Source organism: Pempheris klunzingeri, chromosome 9 (genome assembly GCF_042242105.1).
Source record: "Pempheris klunzingeri isolate RE-2024b chromosome 9, fPemKlu1.hap1, whole genome shotgun sequence".
NCBI lineage: Eukaryota > Metazoa > Chordata > Actinopteri > Acropomatiformes > Pempheridae > Pempheris > Pempheris klunzingeri.
Window position 1 is genome coordinate 21939319 of NC_092020.1, and position 19593 is coordinate 21958911.

The window sequence follows — 19593 nt, forward strand, 5'->3', positions numbered from 1 at the left end:
GCCATTTAATGTGCAGGCTAAAGATGGTATCCTCTTTACCTCCCTCTATGAAATGACTTTCATGCTCAGCTGCTGTCCAATTTTATCTCTAGGAGTTGCTAGGCGACAGGAGCATCCTCATTACAAGTGCATGCTGGGAAATGATGGGACCCATAAATGAATTCAGCAGATCTGTAACTTATTATCAGCCCACCACACTGCTGTCACAGGGGTCAATGAAAGAGAAGGATGCTATGCAAATGGTCCATTATGTCATTTAGCGGAGTCATTTCAGAATTTGCTTTTTTCCTGCATGGAAGACCAGACAAATTGTATGAATGTTTGGCCTCTATTGCACCAGATAAAGAGGTTAAGAGTGTTGACATGTATGTGGTATTATATTTTGGTGCACTTTTTCACTCAGCTTAAATAGAAAGCAACAAATTCAAGACTGTAACAATGAAGGGGGACTGTCCATTGTTTTTTCCAGGTGTTTTCTGGGATCTGATGGGACCAATAGATTGTCCAGATAACTAACTTACTGTTTGCCTTCAACATTATATATGGCTCAATGGAGAAGGGGATGCTTTTGGCCCATTGTTTGATTTAGTCATTTTAGGATGGCAATATAGTGTAGTGTAAGAAAGCATACAGCAAATACATATAGCAGATTACTGAAACATTTCATAGAATGAGAAACGTCCGTTAAATCCCCAGAGGTTAGTAAAAAGTCAAGGAAAGAAAATTGCTGTAATATTGACAGTGTTTTTTATTTTGCCAAAAATGACCACTTAAGCCATCAAGTGTTGCAGTTGAGAATGCATTAAAAGTACTAAGGCAAACAATGTTGACTGGATTCACAGGGGCAGCAATGGATCAACCACAGCTAGTGTGGTTTCTCAGCACTGAAATATTATTGAGTAAAACAATGAAGATTTCACATCCATCAGAAGGGAATGATGAGTTAGTGCCTGAGCCCATCTAATCCAACTACAGCCATACATCAGACAAAAAGGCTGAGAACCACTGACCTACTGTACAGTAAGGAGGCACTGTACGTAGCTGCTAGGATGCAGAGCAGAGTGAATTAATCAATCCTCTAAATCACATTAACAGCAAAGACTAACTAATGCTGTAGAGCATTTGCTAAATCTTAATCACTTGCCAGAGGTGATCTTGTTGCTTCATTCTTGGTGATAACGACTGCAAGTCAACAACTGGCCGATTAATCAAAACATTTTCCTCACTCAGCACACATTTTTTTGTGAAAAGACAGTTGGCTGCATGGCAGAACTTTGCTGCTTCCCATCATGTCTCCAAAACAAACTTGCCTCACATTTCTCTGCTCGCCAAGCTCTGCAGAGTGATCTGTTGTGCACACAAATTGTATATTACATAAAAACAGCCAGCTAAGACATATTATATGATCATGAACGATACATATCTCATAAATGGTGCAGCTAAATAGATTATATGGGCCCTGTCTGCAGAGTGGCTAATGGAGGTGGCGGCATAGAGGGAATAAGAGCTGTTAGCTGACTGTGTTTGCATGAAATGCTAGCCCGCCAGGCTTTTTCACCACTGTTCTCACAGAGATAAATCCCTGTTGCACTTAGTAGTCATCCATTTTTAATGCTGCAGCCTCAGCTGGAGAGATGCATGAAGACAGAGGAGGGAGAACAGGGAGGAAGGAGGGGGGACAGCCAAGGTGTGGATGACACCAGCCGGATGCCTCAGGCTAATGTATGTACAGTCTACTTGATGTGTTTTTGTATTGTAAGCTCAGCATCAGAAGAAATTATGAACGTTTGGGCTTGTTTTGCTGGTGAGTCGAGACTCAGACAGTAAAGTCATTCATGATCTCATCACGGTTTTACTCTATTTATTGTTCCCTAATTGATGGGACATTTGTAAGAAACCAAGCTTCTGCAGTAAGTAATAAGCATTCACAGCTGCACAGCTGTGTACAGCTCTCGCTTTTTCCAAAACACAAGAAGCAGCAAAGCCTTTTGCCTGTTTTGAGCCCCTTAATATGTCTGCAGCAGCCATTCCACAGATGGCAGGCGGAGAAGGCCGGGAGGGCCAGCTATTCAATCCACTTCAGTGCAAACATGATCCGTTTGAATGGCGAGGCATAAGCCAAGACATTCTTGTGTGGGCAGACCTCCTGAAACAACCGCGAACAACCGTGGTACTGTGTTTGTCCTTCAGAGACAAATCTTTAAGATACAAGAGCATCAGATCAGTGTGAGTTTGTCCAAAAGCAAAGGTGAAAGGGATTTTTCTTCTCCGTTAAAAGTGTTGTTGTACACATTAGGACGCAACACTCACATGATCCACATAAGTCTGTGTGTTAGTTAGTCAGTGAGGCAGTCAGTTAGCAGCCCAATTAGGGCAAGCAGGGCAATTCCTGTAAATGTTTTATTTTTTTAGGTCACTTTCCTGCTTGATTTAATCAGTCGGTCCGCAAATCACTAAATAAGTCGGGAAAACAGTCATTTTAGACTCTTGCACAACTTTTCTGTTTAAAAAAAGGTTTATGTACCCACTCAGTCACATAGATGTTGAGTAAACCAACTGAAGAACACGACCACATAGCTCCAAATATTTGATAAGTTTTTATTTCTCTAGTGGATTCATATGTTGTTATTCTGCACAGCAGCATACAGGAAATTGTGGTAAAATATAAATAACAAAGTTCAACAGTGTTTCTTTTTCTATTATTCATTTAATCAAAAAACCTCTGTTAAAAGTGGCAAATTTTGTCAGCCTTTTTCAATATCCACTCTCTTGCACACTCTCAAGAATGTAACATTGAACAACTAAACTTTAAAAAGAATGGGTATAATCATTATGTACAGACAATCACCTTTTGGTGAGCAATGCTTATAGCTTCTTGGAAATTCACTTCCATAATGTTAAATGCAACAAAATGAAAATACAATTATGTTATACAAAGATCAAAAATACTATCAAAACCCTTATTATAAATGGCAGCACTATATCAATAAACTGCTGTTGACATTTTACATGTAAGTACAAAATCCTGTTGAGGTAGCGCCCTCTGAAGTCACTTGTAATGTTAAAATACTGAATAAACATCACTTTATATACAATACAGCAAATCTCTCTTCTTTCTTCGATGCAATTGTATTCCTTTGGTAAACAAAACTGTCAGAAATGTGCAGTCCTGCAAGTGACACTTTCAATCATACATTCACAACATTTTTGCATCTTTTTTGGAGTCTTCAGAAAAGAAAATAATGGGATAACTTGTTGTTGTTGTTGTTTTTTTTTTACTGACATTCATTTGCTCTTTTTCACCCCACAGTCAGAGTGAAAGGTAAATGGGACTCACTGCACTTGATATGGCAGAGCAGACCTGCCCATGAGACTCTCTGGTGGATACATTGTCAGGGCAAAGCAAAACAAAATAACACCATAGAGAGAAAGAGAGAGACCTGACAGAGAAAAGAAATCCAGTGTGTCACCCTTATTTGGGAATGTAAACAAAAAGAAAATGTAGGCCAGTATCTCTCATTTCTGACTGCTTGTAAAGTCAGATAACCTTCTCACCACATAGGATTGAAAAAGAGGTTTGGCTTGGCAACAATTGATTATAATGTTCCCCGGAGAATATGAGCTCTAAACAGAGGCCACATTGTCTTTTTTTTCTTCCTGCCTAGCAGATTGAATGTCAACTTTGAGAGCAAGTTGGAAAATATGTTGTGGAGTTTTTAGGCAGGCAGATGGGATCAAAGAGTTCCTCCTCCAGTCAGACGCACACAAGTACTCATTAATGACACATTCTTGAGCTTCTTTAATGGCAAACATAACTTTGGTTTTCTAAGACGAGAAAGAAAATCGCAGCGAGCTTGGCTCACCGTACAAAAATACTTGGTAAGAAATATGACATTCATCCCCTTTGCCAATGTCAGTGTGTTTCCCTACATGACCAAAATACTTTTTCTTAAATTTTATTCACACTTTGTGATTATTGATACATGTATTTATATGCACACGCTCAAATGACTACAAACTAGCAAGAAAAATAAATCCAATGTATAAAGCATAAAATTATTCTATGTGGATAAAAGAACTATAAAAATATAAGAGATCTTAGAGGGGAAAAAAACAAAAAAAAAGATAAAATCAATATGTTTATGAAACTGGGATTAAAGGCTAGAGCCGAAATCAAAACAGTCATCTGGAAATTGTTCAGTGCAATTCAATTTACTTTATAGTCATGTCTGTTTAGAATATTTTCATCCTCTTACCACCCACAGCCCTCCCTCCCTTTAATGGTCGCTGGGATGGCTGGTCTTTTGACAGTGGACAGTATTTTATCGTGTGGGCATTGTCCCCGTTGGCACTGCAAAGGGGACAAGTATAAGCCCTCAGAATCGGGCACACAACCCTGCCGTCCGGAGTCTTCAGGACGTGAGAGCCGTACACCTCCTCGGGCGCTCCGTTATTTCGGCAGAAGACGCAGATTTTGGGCTCCTGCTTGCTCCTGGAAGCGGGTTTGCGCATCTTCCTCTCCATGCCGAACAGATCGAACCCCGTGAAGCTACCACCAAAGCCCACTTCTCGCTCCGGCTGCACGCCGAGCTGGTTCTGGAAGGGGCTCAGAATCGAGAAACGCTCCTTCAAGTCCAGGATGGAGGCCGGCGGGGGACTCCCGGACGGGCAGCAGCAGTCCATGTGCCCGCTCTCTCCAACGCCGCCCGCGATTACGCACGGACACGCCGGGGAATCGTCCAAGCCCAGGGTCGCTTTCAGGGACTCGGTGATGGAGTTGGGGTTCTGGGGCATGCTGAGCTTATTATTCTTCGTAACCAACGTCGTCAGTCCGAGATAGTCGTTCCAGAAATTAAAAGTATAATCATATGGGCTGCGCGCATTCAAATAGTTGTGATTGAGAAAATCCATGGTCACTTCTGGTCGTTTGTTTGCGGGCACAAGGCGAAACAACCAGTGTAATCCGTAAAGTCTTTGTAGCCAGAGTTCTTCTCCAGGAATGGTTCATGCACAGCGATGTGGTCTCCAGTGTTCCTGTTATGTTTGAGCGTCCTGCAAACAGGCTTTCTGGTTATAAGGACCAGGAGGGCGGGGCGCTCTGCCTTCAAAACCAAGTTTCTGATCAGGTTGAAAGCAGGCTCCCTTTCTTCAAAGCCACTGTTGGACAGACTTGTTTTCTTGCGGCCAGGCGCTTTGTCAACATCGATCATCATTGCGGCGTTTAGGTATTCGGGCATTTTATATGAAAAAAGGAGTTAATAGTTAATGATCTGGGCGAGTGCGAAGAGAAATAATTTCGCGCACAAAGCCGTACTGTGGTTAATTACATTATTTCAGCTCGACTACCAATCAATTAGAAAAGGATAGCTTGGCTCTTTGTTCCCCCTTGGTAGTAATACATTACAATCCTGCATGTTTTGTGAATCAATACTGTTAATCTTCGTGCGTGAAAACCATCAACGCCAACTCGGGCGTTCACACACCTTAACCCCTTGTGTGCCAGGAGCAGAGGCCCTTTGTTCAGCCAGCAGCCATCCTATCTCTGCCCTGGGAGAAATAATCTGTGCTGATGCATCCCATTATGCTCAAATTGAATCAATATGAGACAAACCTATTAACCAAACCCTCCTGTTTCTATGTTTTCTCATGCTGAAGCGGTTCACAGCTCCATTTACTGGACGTCCTAATCTGCACAATTTTCAGTTCAAATAACCAATTTAGAATATGATGTGTAGTTAATTATTATACAGTTTTTGAACATTTTTGTTCACACTGATGCCTTTTCTTCTTCATAAAAGCACATTGTAGTGGCTGAAATTGGTTTATTACGGGGGAAATAGCACTGTTTTAAAAACACAGATGCTCTGAGAAATACACATTGAAAACGTATGTCTCCTATTTGGATTTACCTTTTAAAAAGTTTGATTTGTATGTAGAAAATAGCATCTGCAGAAATTACACAGAATCTATTTAGATTCAAAAGACTGTTCATCTCCAGAATTGTCAACATCAGAAAAGTAAACATACCTTTTATGGTATCTGGGTGTGCAGCCAAAACACCACATCTGTTCAGTCAGTCATGATGTAAACACAACATGCTGAATGGTTTTTCAACAGGGGGCAGCATAGTGCAATCACAAGTCAGTCCACTTTAACCAAAAGACCCCTCTCTCTCCATCCCGTCCTCCCCTGAATAAACGAGAGAATCAAACTAAACCTACAGCCACGATGGCCGCTGGCTGTAAGATGAAAGTCACTCATGACGTTCCGCTAACCAGATGTATATTTTGATTCCATACAGTTAACAATGGTCATCTGGAGGGATGAGCACACAGCCAGACTGCACAGATTTTATCAATAAATCATAACCTCAGTAATGCACAATATACATCTGGATGAAGGTCTAATGGGAAATATGCACAACTAATGTGAAGCTGCATAACAAAAAAACATCGTGGCATATGTGTGGGGCCATTTAGTGTTGTTAAAGGGTCAGTTCACCCACATTACAAAACAATATATCTTCTCATTTACCTCTAGTGGTAATTAGATAGTTTGTGGCGTTAACAACACTGAAAAATTATAACAGCAGCACCTAATCTGGTTAATCCACAGAACACACAGTCAGGTTTTCATTGGGACTGCTTCTTTGGTAAAAAGTAGTTCTTGAGAAAACTGATGAGAGACAGGGCTGCAGATTACCCAGAGTAACCAGGACACAACTTGCTCCTGACTTTTTCAAATATATTTTACTTCCCCCAAAATGTTGCTGATTCATTCAACCATCTAAGTCACATCTGAGAGCCACATCTTAAGAGACGGAGTTTGCTTCTCCACATTGTAAACAGACATATCTGTTGATGTTTCCAAAGTTCTTCAGATACATTAAAGCAAAAATCATGTACTTTAGGTTACTTTGACAAAATGGACCATGTTGCCTTTAGCTGTAGCTTTACTTGAAAGCACTGGGTTGTGGCTTGAGGCATGAAATCAGTTCCTCATCTGAAACATCATAGAATAGCCTGTCACAGTCATCCAAATGCCACGGGCCTCCAATATGGCTGCTAGAGGGTGTTTTTTCAGCACACAACCCTTTATAACGAGCGTTAAGCCTCCTCTTGTCTGTTACTGTTGTTGTTATATGCACATTTTTTGAAAGCCAATAGTATGCGGGGGGATATGTAGAACCTGCTCCTCCTGCACCAACTTTTCTCTTCTAAAGGAGACTATAATTGTACAACATATGTCTGTACAATAATCTTGCCAGTTACATTTGAGCACATTGGCTCTCCCTCAGTAACAGAAGTGATCTAGGTTCTGATTCTTGACGTAAAATCCACAGGGGACATGAGGCAGCTGTCCTAAACAGTTTGCTCTTTGCGGGCCTCTGATCCTATGATGAAGTGGGCAGCTCAGGAATGTGGAAGCGGCGCTCTTGAAACAATGATAACACGAGTGACTGGTGTTCTAATTAAAACTTCCAGGGGGAGGCTGCAAGGACTCACTGACTTGGAAGGTTCACATCTATTTTTAAGGGATCTAATAAGAATGTACTACCGTAGGAGACAGAGTGATAAAAGCAGAACAAAAAGCTCGGCTCAATGCCTTCCGATGTTTTAGAGGCCATTTCTCTCTGTTCTGTGTGTTCAGCAAGTTAGTTTGAAATAGTATTGACTGGTCATTGGATTTTCACTCCAGAGCCCCCATTCAGCTGGTGCAAAATATGAATTTTATGATGAAGCATTAATAATGTATGTAATCGCCAATTCTTTTCTTGCAAGCCAGGGCAGATTGTGCAAGCAGATTCCTGTGTTGCTGCAGTGTAACTGAAATATTCATGGCCGTATTATTCCTTAATTTTGTTGTGACTAAGAGGGATTAATACTCATCCATTAACTAAAGCTAATTCTGCAGCCGCCTCGAGGTTGTATGAGTGTACTGGGCGAGGAAGTAAGATTAGCAGTGGAATGATGCATAACATCAGCGGTATGGCTATGGCTGTAAATCGATTTAGGAATCACACTGACTAAGTGATTGTTATGTAAGTGTTTTTTTTTGCTTGACAGGGGGAAAAACACAGATCGGGGAATGTGGTGGATGGCTGAGGAAGATATGTTGTTTATAATAATCAAATCAAATTTCCTGCATGGGCTCATTAGCAATGAGCCTTACATCTACATTTTTTGGTGCTTTTTGTGCTTTAGATGCATTATGCAATGCATTTGCTGAGGCTAGAGGTATAATACTGAGTGATTTATGCCATCTAGAGCTAATCTGCTTCATGCATTATGATTAGAATTATCAACACATTCTGTGCTGTGATCCAGGCCTTCTATCTTGGCAAACGGAACAAGATTTGTTGCATTTGGGGTGAAAAGTCTGCTCAATTCATATTTGACACGATAAATGAATGATTGATGGTACTGTGGAACACATTAAGAAATCCAATCCGTTTTCTCACCCTTATTGCATCTGCTCATGCTGCTAGTAATAATTTAAATGTATCATTTTGGGCATATTTTGAATCATTAACATCAGATATGATGTCTGTAACCTCTTGGGCTAAAACAGAGAACACATTTTTCTGTGAAATACCCTAATTTATTCTTTGGCTTTCCAGTTATCCTTTGTTCACTGTTGCTTATTTCATGAGGCAAGTTTCGGCATTGGCCTTGGAGAAGAGAATGCATCGGGAAGGATTACACAAAGCACGCACACAGGGAAGCTTTCTGCATATTCCTACACTGCTGCTAGAGGCAGCTTCCATGGACAAATCATTACAATGCCTTGCTCAAAGATACTTTAGAAGTGGATATTCCCTCCAACTCTATTTAAGCTGATAATCCAGGCCTCAGCACCACCAATAGCCCTCTAAAGTACTGTTCATATAACAACCACCACCTCCATTTTCAGCTTGATGTTTACAGAGCAGCATATTGATCACTAAAACAATACATAATGGGTTTTCAGGAATTGCTGAAAAATCCATTTTGTCATATCGATTGCTGTAATGAAGATGAATGCTGAATCACTCAGAATGAAAACAGCTCGTACATTTACAACCTGGATTTTTCATACAATTTTTTCATGACGCTAGGAAGACTGCTCGTTCTTTTTGAGCCTCAGACCCAAAGATTACCATGTGTTTTCATTCACAGCCATTAGAGCTCTGTTTGTGATTATGCAAATGAGAAAACATGCAGGAAATTTAATCAGAGCGCAAATTTGATTTTACATGAAAGATTGCTCGAGGGTGGGGGCTTGATCGCATAATATTGGGCAACCAAATTATGCTCAATATTTGTTTTCACAGTGGGCCTCCACTCGGACACGCCACAGCTTTATAGGCTTAAGGTTTGCCTTGGTTTGGAGGTTTGAAGTTAACAGCGCTGCATAAGGTTTGATTATCCTTTGTTCTCCCTAGAGATGCTGAATGGAAACTGCAGTTAATGGGAAGCATTTCCATATCAGCAGCAAAGCATAGCAGCTTGTGTTTATGCATTTTTATTATTGTTCTGTCCCCTGAACCAAATATCTAAGTGCTCAGTTTTCTTTTGTTCCCCAGCTGAACAGCAAGAAAATGGGCTCTTTGTAATTGCACATAAACTCAGGATGGCATTGTGCCATTGTGTGTGCCACTGTAGATAACTGGTGATTAAAGTGAATGTTACTCCAGAAGCATGACAGAATTGAAAGTAATAAAGCATGTCAGTCAATAAGGGAGGTGGGTCTGTTTATCAAGCTCAGAGATGTAGAACAAACTAATGTCATTCAGCTTTAGAAAGAGACCTGCTCTATCGAGTCGTCCGATGACCTGAAGTCTCAAGGTAATGACAGCAGGGTTGTTGTACATCAATCATAGACACAGGAAACAATCACTGTCGGTGTTAAGAAGCCCTTAAATGTTGCATTAGCACCTCCTTACAGCTTGACCTTGTTGTATCAGTGTACATGCACATCTAGGCAGAGGCAAATCAGGCTCCATGATTGCAAAAAAAATATATTTCTGAATCTGTACAAGTGAAGCACCTCCAAAGCAAATTTTTTGCAAGTTTCCCCTGGAGGTCTTAATTTTCCAAATTTATCAAATACCAGAAGCAGAGTGCTTTTCAATGTGCATAGGGCAGTAACTTCAAATGCAGGTTTGTAGAGCATATATTCTCAGGTGTAACAGACCTTAATAGTTCATCCCAAAATGCTTGTGCACACACATTCACCCTAAATTCAAAGGACATCCCATTTGTTCCAAAATTTGTGTCCTCCATTAGTTCATTCTTCAAAGACTACAATTTCTTTGCTTCTTTCAGAGCCACAGAACTGACACATATTTTGGTTTGCTCATCATGTGGAGTAGGCTACCGTTTGTCCTGTGAAAACACATGCATGGTTTTCAGTGATTCTGAAGGCTTTCCAAAGTTTGAATAACCAACCCTGATGATGTCATGAGGTTAAAAAGAGTGGTAATGGTTAAGTTGCATTATGGAAATCTTGACCCATACCTCACATCGCACAACCACTTTGATTTTGAATAATTCCATAATGGAAAAGTGCAATAATAAATCACAATCTCTTTAAAAGTAGGGGATGTGTATTAAAGTCATGTAGGGGCAAAATAAACTACATGATGCAAGGGTGTCATTTTAACCATTCCTTTAAGAAGCAAAAAAAAAAAAAAAAAAGATATTTTCAAGCATCAAGTGTGAGAAGCTACCCAGTTGCATACATGACAGCATTATGCATTCTCTCTTTATTCAACTAGCAAATTATGTCAATAAGCTATTGGATAATTGTTCATTTCAGATTCTTCTGCCCCTTCAGAGTCAAACAGCACAAATTTACTGATTAAAGTTGAATGCCACAATTTTATTTCACTCGCTCAAGCAATTAGTGACAATTCAAGTTAGATTTGGTGCAAATTTGTCCCACAAACACGCAACAAGGCTCTGAGCAGTCTGGCCTTACGTCATGAGACGAGACTATATAAGACAAATTAACTATATTTTAATGTTTGACTTCTATTGGTAGTTTGGGGGTATGATCATATCACCAAACATACAGTCGTCCTCCAAAGCAAGATTGTACTTGCTCCCACTTCCTCCCTTGTACGAGCTTGTCACAATCTTGAGCCAACCTCTCTCGCCCTAGAAGGAGAAAATTTCAGGGTCACTTGGATTAGAAATCAGGCATTTCATTCTTACATCCACTTTTAAATGCCAAGTTTAAAAGCCACTGAACCATGGAAGAACTGAGGCTATTAAAGTCACTGTGTGATGACTCACCCATGGCTCTCCCCAGGAGTTACGCACAATCCAGTATTCAGTGCCATTTTCTACTCCCCAGCCTGTTACTGACACAATGTGGTTGATGGCAGGACTCTCGACATACTCCAAGTACAGACCCCCAGTGTACGTGTCGAGTTTCTCTGTAGCCATGATCCCACAGCTGAGGGAAGAGGTATTCAATTGATGCGATTTGAAAATAGGTCATTTGGCATTTATGACCATTGCCACCAAATTTGAAATAATTAGCCATCATCAAGCTTTATACTGAAATTTTGAAAAACCAGAATGTTAAAATGCACTCACAAGTCAGAGCAACCATTAAAAACACACCTGATTGGTCCTCCAGCATAGATTTCTGCCATCATATTATCCCGTCCACTTACGGCTCCAAAGTCACCTACTTTCCATAAAGTGTAGTTCTGCACAATGTTGCACATCTCAAAGGTTGTGCATGTCCCACATGCATTGAATGGCTTGCATTCTGAGAGAAAGAATAAAAAAAAAAAAAAAAAAAAAAGGGGTGGATGAAAGTGGATTAAAACTGAAGTGGACACTGACGAGTTCTTACCCTGGTCAGTTGCCTGGTAGTTGTTGCAGGTCTCATCAGGGATACCATGTTTGTGGGCATACTCCCACACCAGTCCATGGTCGCCTCCTTGACAGGTGCCAGATTCTGCACAGTCGAGGACGTGTTGGACAGACAGATAAGCAGATGGCCACTTTCCTCTGCGCTTGATGTTGATACGATCTACATAAGAGCAAGAAACAAACTTCCTCACAAATGCAATATTTGTTTGGCTCAGCTCAAGTCTTAAGCAATTTGATATTATAGACGATCCCATCTGTTAGTTTGTCACAAGATTTTGCACACAATTGAGAAAATTGTATACTTTTGACTTTCCAAGATTAATACCACTTGCCTTTTTGTATGCAATAGAAAACTAGAATGGGCAGCAGAGTCACTTACCATGAAGACTTGAAGGGGGATAACTTGCCTTCTACAAGTTAAACATTCAAGATGGATGTCTTTTTCTCAGACAAACCTTGGATACTCTTGATCATCCAGACGCCTCATGTGAGTAGTACTAGAACCTATGAAGTATGTTGGCTGCATTTTATCCAGAAGAGTAATGCCATTTATTTGGCAGTAGATTTTTTTTTTTTTTTAATAAATACATTTAAAATTCCATATTTATCGTTTTTTATTTTTTGCTGCTGCATCAATACCAGAAGTCAGAAGGTTTCTGGGACAGAAAAATCTAACCTGCCATTGCACTGGTGCTGCCATGAGCCCAGCAGGAGCCGCAGTACTGGGGGATGTGCTGGTTACGAGTTGTACTGGCGTAGTTGACACCGTTTACATCCCTCCAGTCCCAGGCCTTTGGCAGCACAGCAAGGCTCAAAAGTTCATAAGGACGAGCTGCAGTTCTGAGAGAGACAGAATACTGAAGATCAGAAGCATGCTGCATGCAGTGAGATTTAAGGGCAGCAGGTTCACAGTGACACCGCCTCCTGGTTTGTTCAAAAACACACATATCCATGCCTGAAAGGTTACTAGGGTGAGGCAGCACACAAAAAAAGAAGCCAGATAAGGGCATTGTGCTCATCACAAGTCAGTATAAAGACTCAGGAATTTGGTCAACTATGCCAGTAACTAAATGAATCAACATTTCAGAACTGGCAGACATAAGACGAAGTTTTGTGCCATTTGTGACCAAGGCTCCAGGCAAACGTCTCATAGACTGACTGCTGAATTAAGCCAAGAAGTTGATTTGTTAAAAGAAAAGGCCATGCTCTAATTTCATTATCACAATGTGATCCATTTGGCCCAATACCATTTCCAAAGTCCGGAAGAGCTGCAAAATTAAGTCATTTTTTAGCCGAGGGCTAAAAAGAACCAGCCCCACCTCTAGCATTGTATCAGTTCTCTATTAGATATCATGGATTTCCATTTCCCATGCCTCCATGTTGGAAAGCTGCATCACCAGTATATTACTAATGGCCACATTGTTACCACAGCAACCCATGCAGATAGGCTGCTATATGAACATCCAGATCTGATCACTTGCAAATAATAGTGCGGACAGCTTCTTAAAATCGTGATCTGAGGAAAACATCTGATTTGCCTACAGTCTGAACAAAGCCTTATTGTCATGACATTAATTGTGTCCTGGAGTCTTTTCACTGGCAAAAATTTGAGTTTGATAATCTGCAACCAAACAATATTTAGCATATTCAGGGCATTACAGTTTGAAGTGCATCTCAGTGAAAAAAATAGGCTTAAGAATTAACTTCAGAGAAGTTGGCTGAATACGATTTGGAAAACATAAAATCCATTTACACGAGTATAGAAGTCAGATTTATCCTCAGTAGAACAAACATCTAAGGAGTCAGTTTGTTAAAAACAATCCACAATTCATTATTTTGTCCACAATTCAATAAAACTAGTTTTATTTAATTTCACAGCATAAGTACGCATCATACATATAAACCAACAGAAACGAGGAGCCAAAAATTTAAACTCGGGCAACTCACTTCACCCCAAAATCAGCAGTCCTGGGCACAGGCTGGTAACATCTTGGCTTCTCGCTGAAAAAGCGCCTCGCTGAAACAGCAGGTATCACAAGCACAAAATAAAAAATGGTAAACTGAGACATGTTGAGCCACAGAGCCAACAGAGTGAGGGCCGGCCTAATGTCATCAAGCTAATCAGGCTTTATTCATCTCAGCTGGGATTTGATGAAGTGCAGGTGAAAGTGGAGAAAATGGGTGAACACATTTTATCAGGGTGAGATTAGCTGGAGATCACAGGGTGGCTGATTAGACTGTTCCTACAGTTTTGATATAGCATTTAGCTGCTGATGTTGAATTGTAATATTGTAAATTTTTTTGCAATGAGAGACAATGAAATATTCACAATAACTTAAATCTTTATGCTTTAATGTTTCATGCTGTGAAACCAAATGTTAATCTAAATAAATAAAATAACTAATAAAACATTATGCAGTTTTGAATGTAAAAAAAAAAAAAAAAAAGAGTGGGGAAATAATAACTGCATGACAGCTGCAACAACAAGCTGAATTATTTAAAAGCATTCTTTAAGACAAGAGTGGTAGTGTTATGCATTTAAGTGCGTATAATTTTAAGAGAAGCAGTCGGTAGATTTTTCCTAAATGCTTCACAGCATCTTTCAATTTGAATTATTAGTTCAACATTGCATATAAAAAGTGCAGCAGCTCATTTGGAATAACATTCAGGGCAGTGATTGAAGATTGATGTTATCAGTTTAGTCTTTTCGGAGCCTGAGGTGAGGAACATGAACACTTTACCACCATTTGTTTTGAGAATTAAAGTCTATTCTTAAAAAAGATGTCTTTTCAAAAGTTGTTTTTAAAGTTATATTAATGCATTGATCCTTGACAGAGGCTCATCATGATGCCGCCTCATGTCACTTAGTCTTCTTGTTTATACTCTTACAGCCTCTGTGATGGCAAAGACTTTATCAGAGTTCACCGTGTAACCGCAAACAGAGCATGATACTAATTGACTGCCTGCCGTCCTCTCCCATCTGCAGGAATAGAAAGTCATATTTAATGCGTTGATTAAAATCGAATCCCTCCATGTGAGTCGGAGATGAAAGTAATTTTCGTGTAATGGAGACTATTAATATTTAGGTATAGAAAGGAAACCAGATCCCAAATTTGCAATCAGCTGGAGGATGGTAAATGATATCTAAGGCTGCCAGTGAGCTGGAAACCAAAGCCTGGAATGCAAATAAGTTTGACTATCTTCCAATTAACATTTTTCTTTCTTCTTGCATCTGAATGTATGTGTTTTTTTAAATATTTTTCTTTCTCTCTCTGTCTTTTTTCAATGTTATACGGAGACCTCTCAGTTATTGTTACTACTATAGTTTACTATAGTAAATAAATGTCTTTTCATCATGATAGAGTACAGCTTAACCTGATGTATACTACATTATGTATATGACCTAAAGTGTGTGGAGTCCTCTGTTCCCATCCCTTTTATGTTCTTTGGTCGAGGACTATTTTGCACCTTTTGGGTCCCATTAAAGGGAAATCTTCACGCTACAGTAAAGAAGCATTTTAGACATTAGTGTGCTTCAACCTATGTGGCAGAATTTGACTGGCCGTCATTGATCCCTGAATTCAACCCCCTCCGACACCTTTGGGCTGACTGTGACTGTGAGCCAGACTTTATCAACCAACATCCGTGCTGGACCTCACTGATGCTCTAATGGAGCAAATCCTTGCAGCCAGGTTCTCTTGTGGAAAGCCAGAAACCATAAAAGTCAAAGCTGTTATAGCAGCAGATTAATACCTGTAGATTCAGAATGAGGTTTTCAAAGATCACATATTGATGTGGTTCAAAAACGGATAGTTTATAAGTTCTTCAGAAGATAGTGAGATCATCAGATGTTTAATTTTAAATCTTTCAAAAGGTTTAGGCCATTGATCACCTTGTTGATGCAATTGCTATTCATTAGCTGTTGTTTCCTAGCAACATCTACCTGGGGATGGTTTTAGAGTAAAACTGAAAGCTTGAAACTACAGATATGCCACTGTCTTCTTTTGGAGTAACTCTACTCTTACATAAGGATATAATGATCACATGTCTACATACGACTTCTGACCATATAGTGCATCTTTCCTTTGATGTGTAACACAACAGTTACATGAAATTAAAAACCAAATGACTCTATTGGTTCATTTTTTTGATTTCTTGAATTTCAGTTGAGGGTTCATATCCTCCTTAAACAAATAAGGAAAGGTAAGTGAATATGTGTGGCCACAAAATTTAAATAACAAACAGCTTCCACATAACAAGTTTTTTACTTGACAACAGAATCTGTGAAACTGTAAATTACATGTAAATATTGCTGAGATGCTACCTGAAAACATGCTTCACCTTCATTCAAGATTCAAAATGTTAATTGTCACTCCAGTTGTACAAGTACACTCGTGAAATTCTTTAGCTAGGATACGTGGTTGAGCACTTTACCACAAACATGTGGGTGTAAATAAGCTTAGAAAACCCTCTACTTGTTTGTCAGATCCAACTTAAACGATGATTCATTCACTAACATGAAGGCTTGTTATGGGGTGTCGGTGTGATATCTCCATGATTAGCATCGTTAGCTGCCTTCATGAGTGTGTCCCCTTCTTCATTAACGTCAACAACATCATTAGTGCACTCGCAAGCAGGGTGATTGATTTGTGTATGTGAGAGGGAGCTTTTTTATATGTGTGTGTGTGTGTGTGTGTGTGTGTGTGTGTGTGTTACGTGTGTGCCCATGAACGTGTAACCATTGTTAAGTTTGTCTGTGTGTGCATGTGGGGTAGATAATATCCGTGTTCATTGATCCGTGTGAAACTTTGAGGTCAGTTGAGTCTCTCTGGCATTTCCTCAGGAAGATACGTCGCCCCCACATACTCTCCACTCACCTGTCAACTGTCATGAAGGAGTGAACGTCAGATAACTGGGCTGTTCATTCAAAGGAGCAGCCAAAGGCAAGTTACGGGTAGCTCAAATCAATTTTTTTCACATAATGTACTGATGGAGAAGAGAAACATGTGCAATCCTGTGGTTGAGGTCAGATTAAAAGACAAAATTAAATGAAACAAGTCTATTCACCCATTTTATAGTAGTTGCCTTTTGTTATCATAGTATATACTAACCATTGTCTCCTTTATTGCAATGGTTTTCTCATGGCATACGTTTAGGCATAAATAAAAAAGTCAACCAATAATCCTACCATAATTCAAATAATCAGTTACCTTACTCAGTTACATTGTGAAGGGCGTACAAACCCAGTGTCTGAGGAATTACATCAACATAGGTTAAGTAGGTAAAATACTGGATGACTGTGGAGGATAATAGTGCAGCACATCTGACTTTCATGAAGAAGACCTGCTTTCCATAACCTTAATAGTGTTTTAGTTCCACAAACTATCACTACTATACTATTTAATTCACAGGTTTGGAATATTTTGAAGCCACAAAACTTTTCTTAGATGGAAATCAACGACAGGAGTGATTGACAGCAATGGAAGGAGTAAAGTTTTCACAGTAAAAAACAGGCATTGAGTCTAAGACAATTTCACCTGCCTCAGTGACTTTTTTTAACCTACTTTAAGATGACATTGTCTTCAAAAAGGATATACAGCATGATTTAATTGATTAATGCATCCTTGAAATGTCCTTGAAATGCCTGACTAATCTAGAAACAAAGGAACTGATTTCATTATGTTGCACAGTGTTTCATACTTGTTCACTCACCTTTGTCTTTCTTAAGTGATGCTTTTTGTTGTAATTGTTTCGATCGCTTTATCTTGTTTTGTATTTTGGGGTTTATATTTATTTATTACTTTATTTCCACAAAAAGATTAAATGATTTAGATTAGTCATTATTTGTAGTGTAGACCTCTTGTCGTCTCGAAAGCGGCTACATTTTCCGGCTGAGAAGATTTCAAAGGCTCTGTACCGAGCTCCTGCCCCTCCAGTGGAACCACCTGTCCACCCGGACCAAATCCCCCAGCCTCAAACTTCACCGTCGGGGGTTTCGTCACCCAGCAAGCAATTTCACATTCAATTGGATCAACTGATGCAAACAAAGCTGCAGCGATGACAGACTTGTTAAGCACATTTCAGTCATTGCAGTCATAAATGCTTTTTAATAGAGAGAGCATTAGAATATGGTTAGAGGTTTAAACCTAAGGAATGGGGGCTCAGAGAAATCCCAGTGATCTTTACCAGTCATGTCATAAAGCCGATAATGTTAACAGCCCCTGTGGTTCATGAGAAGTGAGGGGGATAAGAAAGGTTAAGCAGATAGGAAGACTGAAGATAGTGATGCCAAATTGAATGCATCCATTTGGTCTGGCAGCAATAATTCTTCTAAAATGTATATTGAAATCTGGAGCAAGGATATCCTCTTTATAAAAAAAATATGAACCAAATCTCTGGATTCATTAAATTATTGCTTCACTTGACCCTGTAGTTACAATCAACCTGCGAGTCTCAGCATTAGCAACAGTACTTCATCCTTGCACTGTATTTTCTGGAAACGTAATAAAAGATTTATTTGTACAGGACCCCAGTTTCATATTGGGAACAGCATATATCAGAATCACTGACATGTAGTTTTTCACATACAGGGAATCTGCCTTGCTATTCCGCCTTAGAAAAGAAAAAGAAAAAAAAAAGTACTGCAAAGACAACAATCATAGATATGAAATGGAAATGTAATAAAGAATATATTGGAAAAAGTATGTGGAATATTTCTGTTTTAAAAAGGAAAAGAGATGCACAGTGTTTTCGATGAATATGATGGAATGAGCAAAATACTGACCTAGAAATGTGCAAATGTTCACAATATAAAGAACAAAGAATATGTGTAATGTGTAGATGGGATAATTATCCAAACGTGTGTTAATGTAACGTATGTCCAAGGGATGGGATGAGAGGAATTGTCAGTGGGCTTCCTGGGCCTGGCTTTTTCTCAGCAGGATATTTTTAAAAACTACTTCACAAATGTAAATTACATTTAATGAAGACACAGGCCATGGGTGATTATAAATATGGGACACAGATCAAGAGAAATATGTTTTGCATGATAAGACTTTGACCATGAGGTGTAGATGCGATGTATTTTCATGGATTGTTTTGCTCAAAAACTGCTGTCATTAGAGGAACAAACTCACTTCTGCTTACAGCTTTTTCTTCACTCCTCCAACAAATGTTCTATAAATTTTCACCAAAGACATCATATAAAAAATACATTAGAAAAACAAAAGAAAAGTCGTTATGTTCTATTGATGCGCTGCACATTTTTGTTAAAATTGGTTGCCAAATTATTGTAGTCGTTACTGACTCACTGGAATTTTGTACACTTCAACCTTGGACAAATCTCATAGTGCCAGATAGGATTTCAGTTTAGTTTTAAATCACCGTGATTGTCTCTCACCATGTGTATTTTGTGTCTTAGATAGGAGTGAAAATCATATTTCCAGTTGAAGCAATAATTCTTGACATCCTTCCAACTCTGGCTGCTGTGTTTCTTCTCTTCACGTCCCAGAGAGAACGTATCCATCAAACAGTCAGAGCCACGCTGTTACGTCTTCCTATGGATTTCCTGTTAATGACGTTTGAGATTCTGCCGGTGGTGATCTTTTCTCTTCGTGCTGTCTCTCTCATTGTTGTTTTGTTTATTAGTCGCTCAGCGGCACCTCAGGGCAACTGTGTTTATTGATTGGTTGATTGGTTTGTTTACATTTAAACACTTTTTTCC

At 39.5% G+C, this 19593-nt stretch overlaps 2 protein-coding genes across 2 annotated transcripts; both read right to left on the bottom strand.

Annotated features, from left to right (window-relative positions):
- Window positions 1-2622: 2622 nt before the first annotated feature.
- Window positions 2623-5028, bottom strand: nanos1 (nanos homolog 1). The gene has a single exon (XM_070836818.1). The coding sequence runs from the start codon at window positions 4909-4911 to the stop codon at window positions 4234-4236; it is 678 nt and encodes a 225-aa protein (XP_070692919.1). The 5' UTR covers window positions 4912-5028; the 3' UTR covers window positions 2623-4233.
- A 5987-nt stretch (window positions 5029-11015) lies between these two features.
- Window positions 11016-13939, bottom strand: LOC139207253 (cathepsin Z-like). The gene is made up of 6 exons (XM_070836923.1): window positions 13818-13939; window positions 12547-12710; window positions 11851-12030; window positions 11613-11763; window positions 11280-11442; window positions 11016-11141 (listed from the first exon to the last, which is right to left on the bottom strand). The coding sequence occupies exons 1-6, from the start codon at window positions 13937-13939 to the stop codon at window positions 11016-11018; spliced, it is 906 nt and encodes a 301-aa protein (XP_070693024.1).
- Window positions 13940-19593: the final 5654 nt, after the last annotated feature.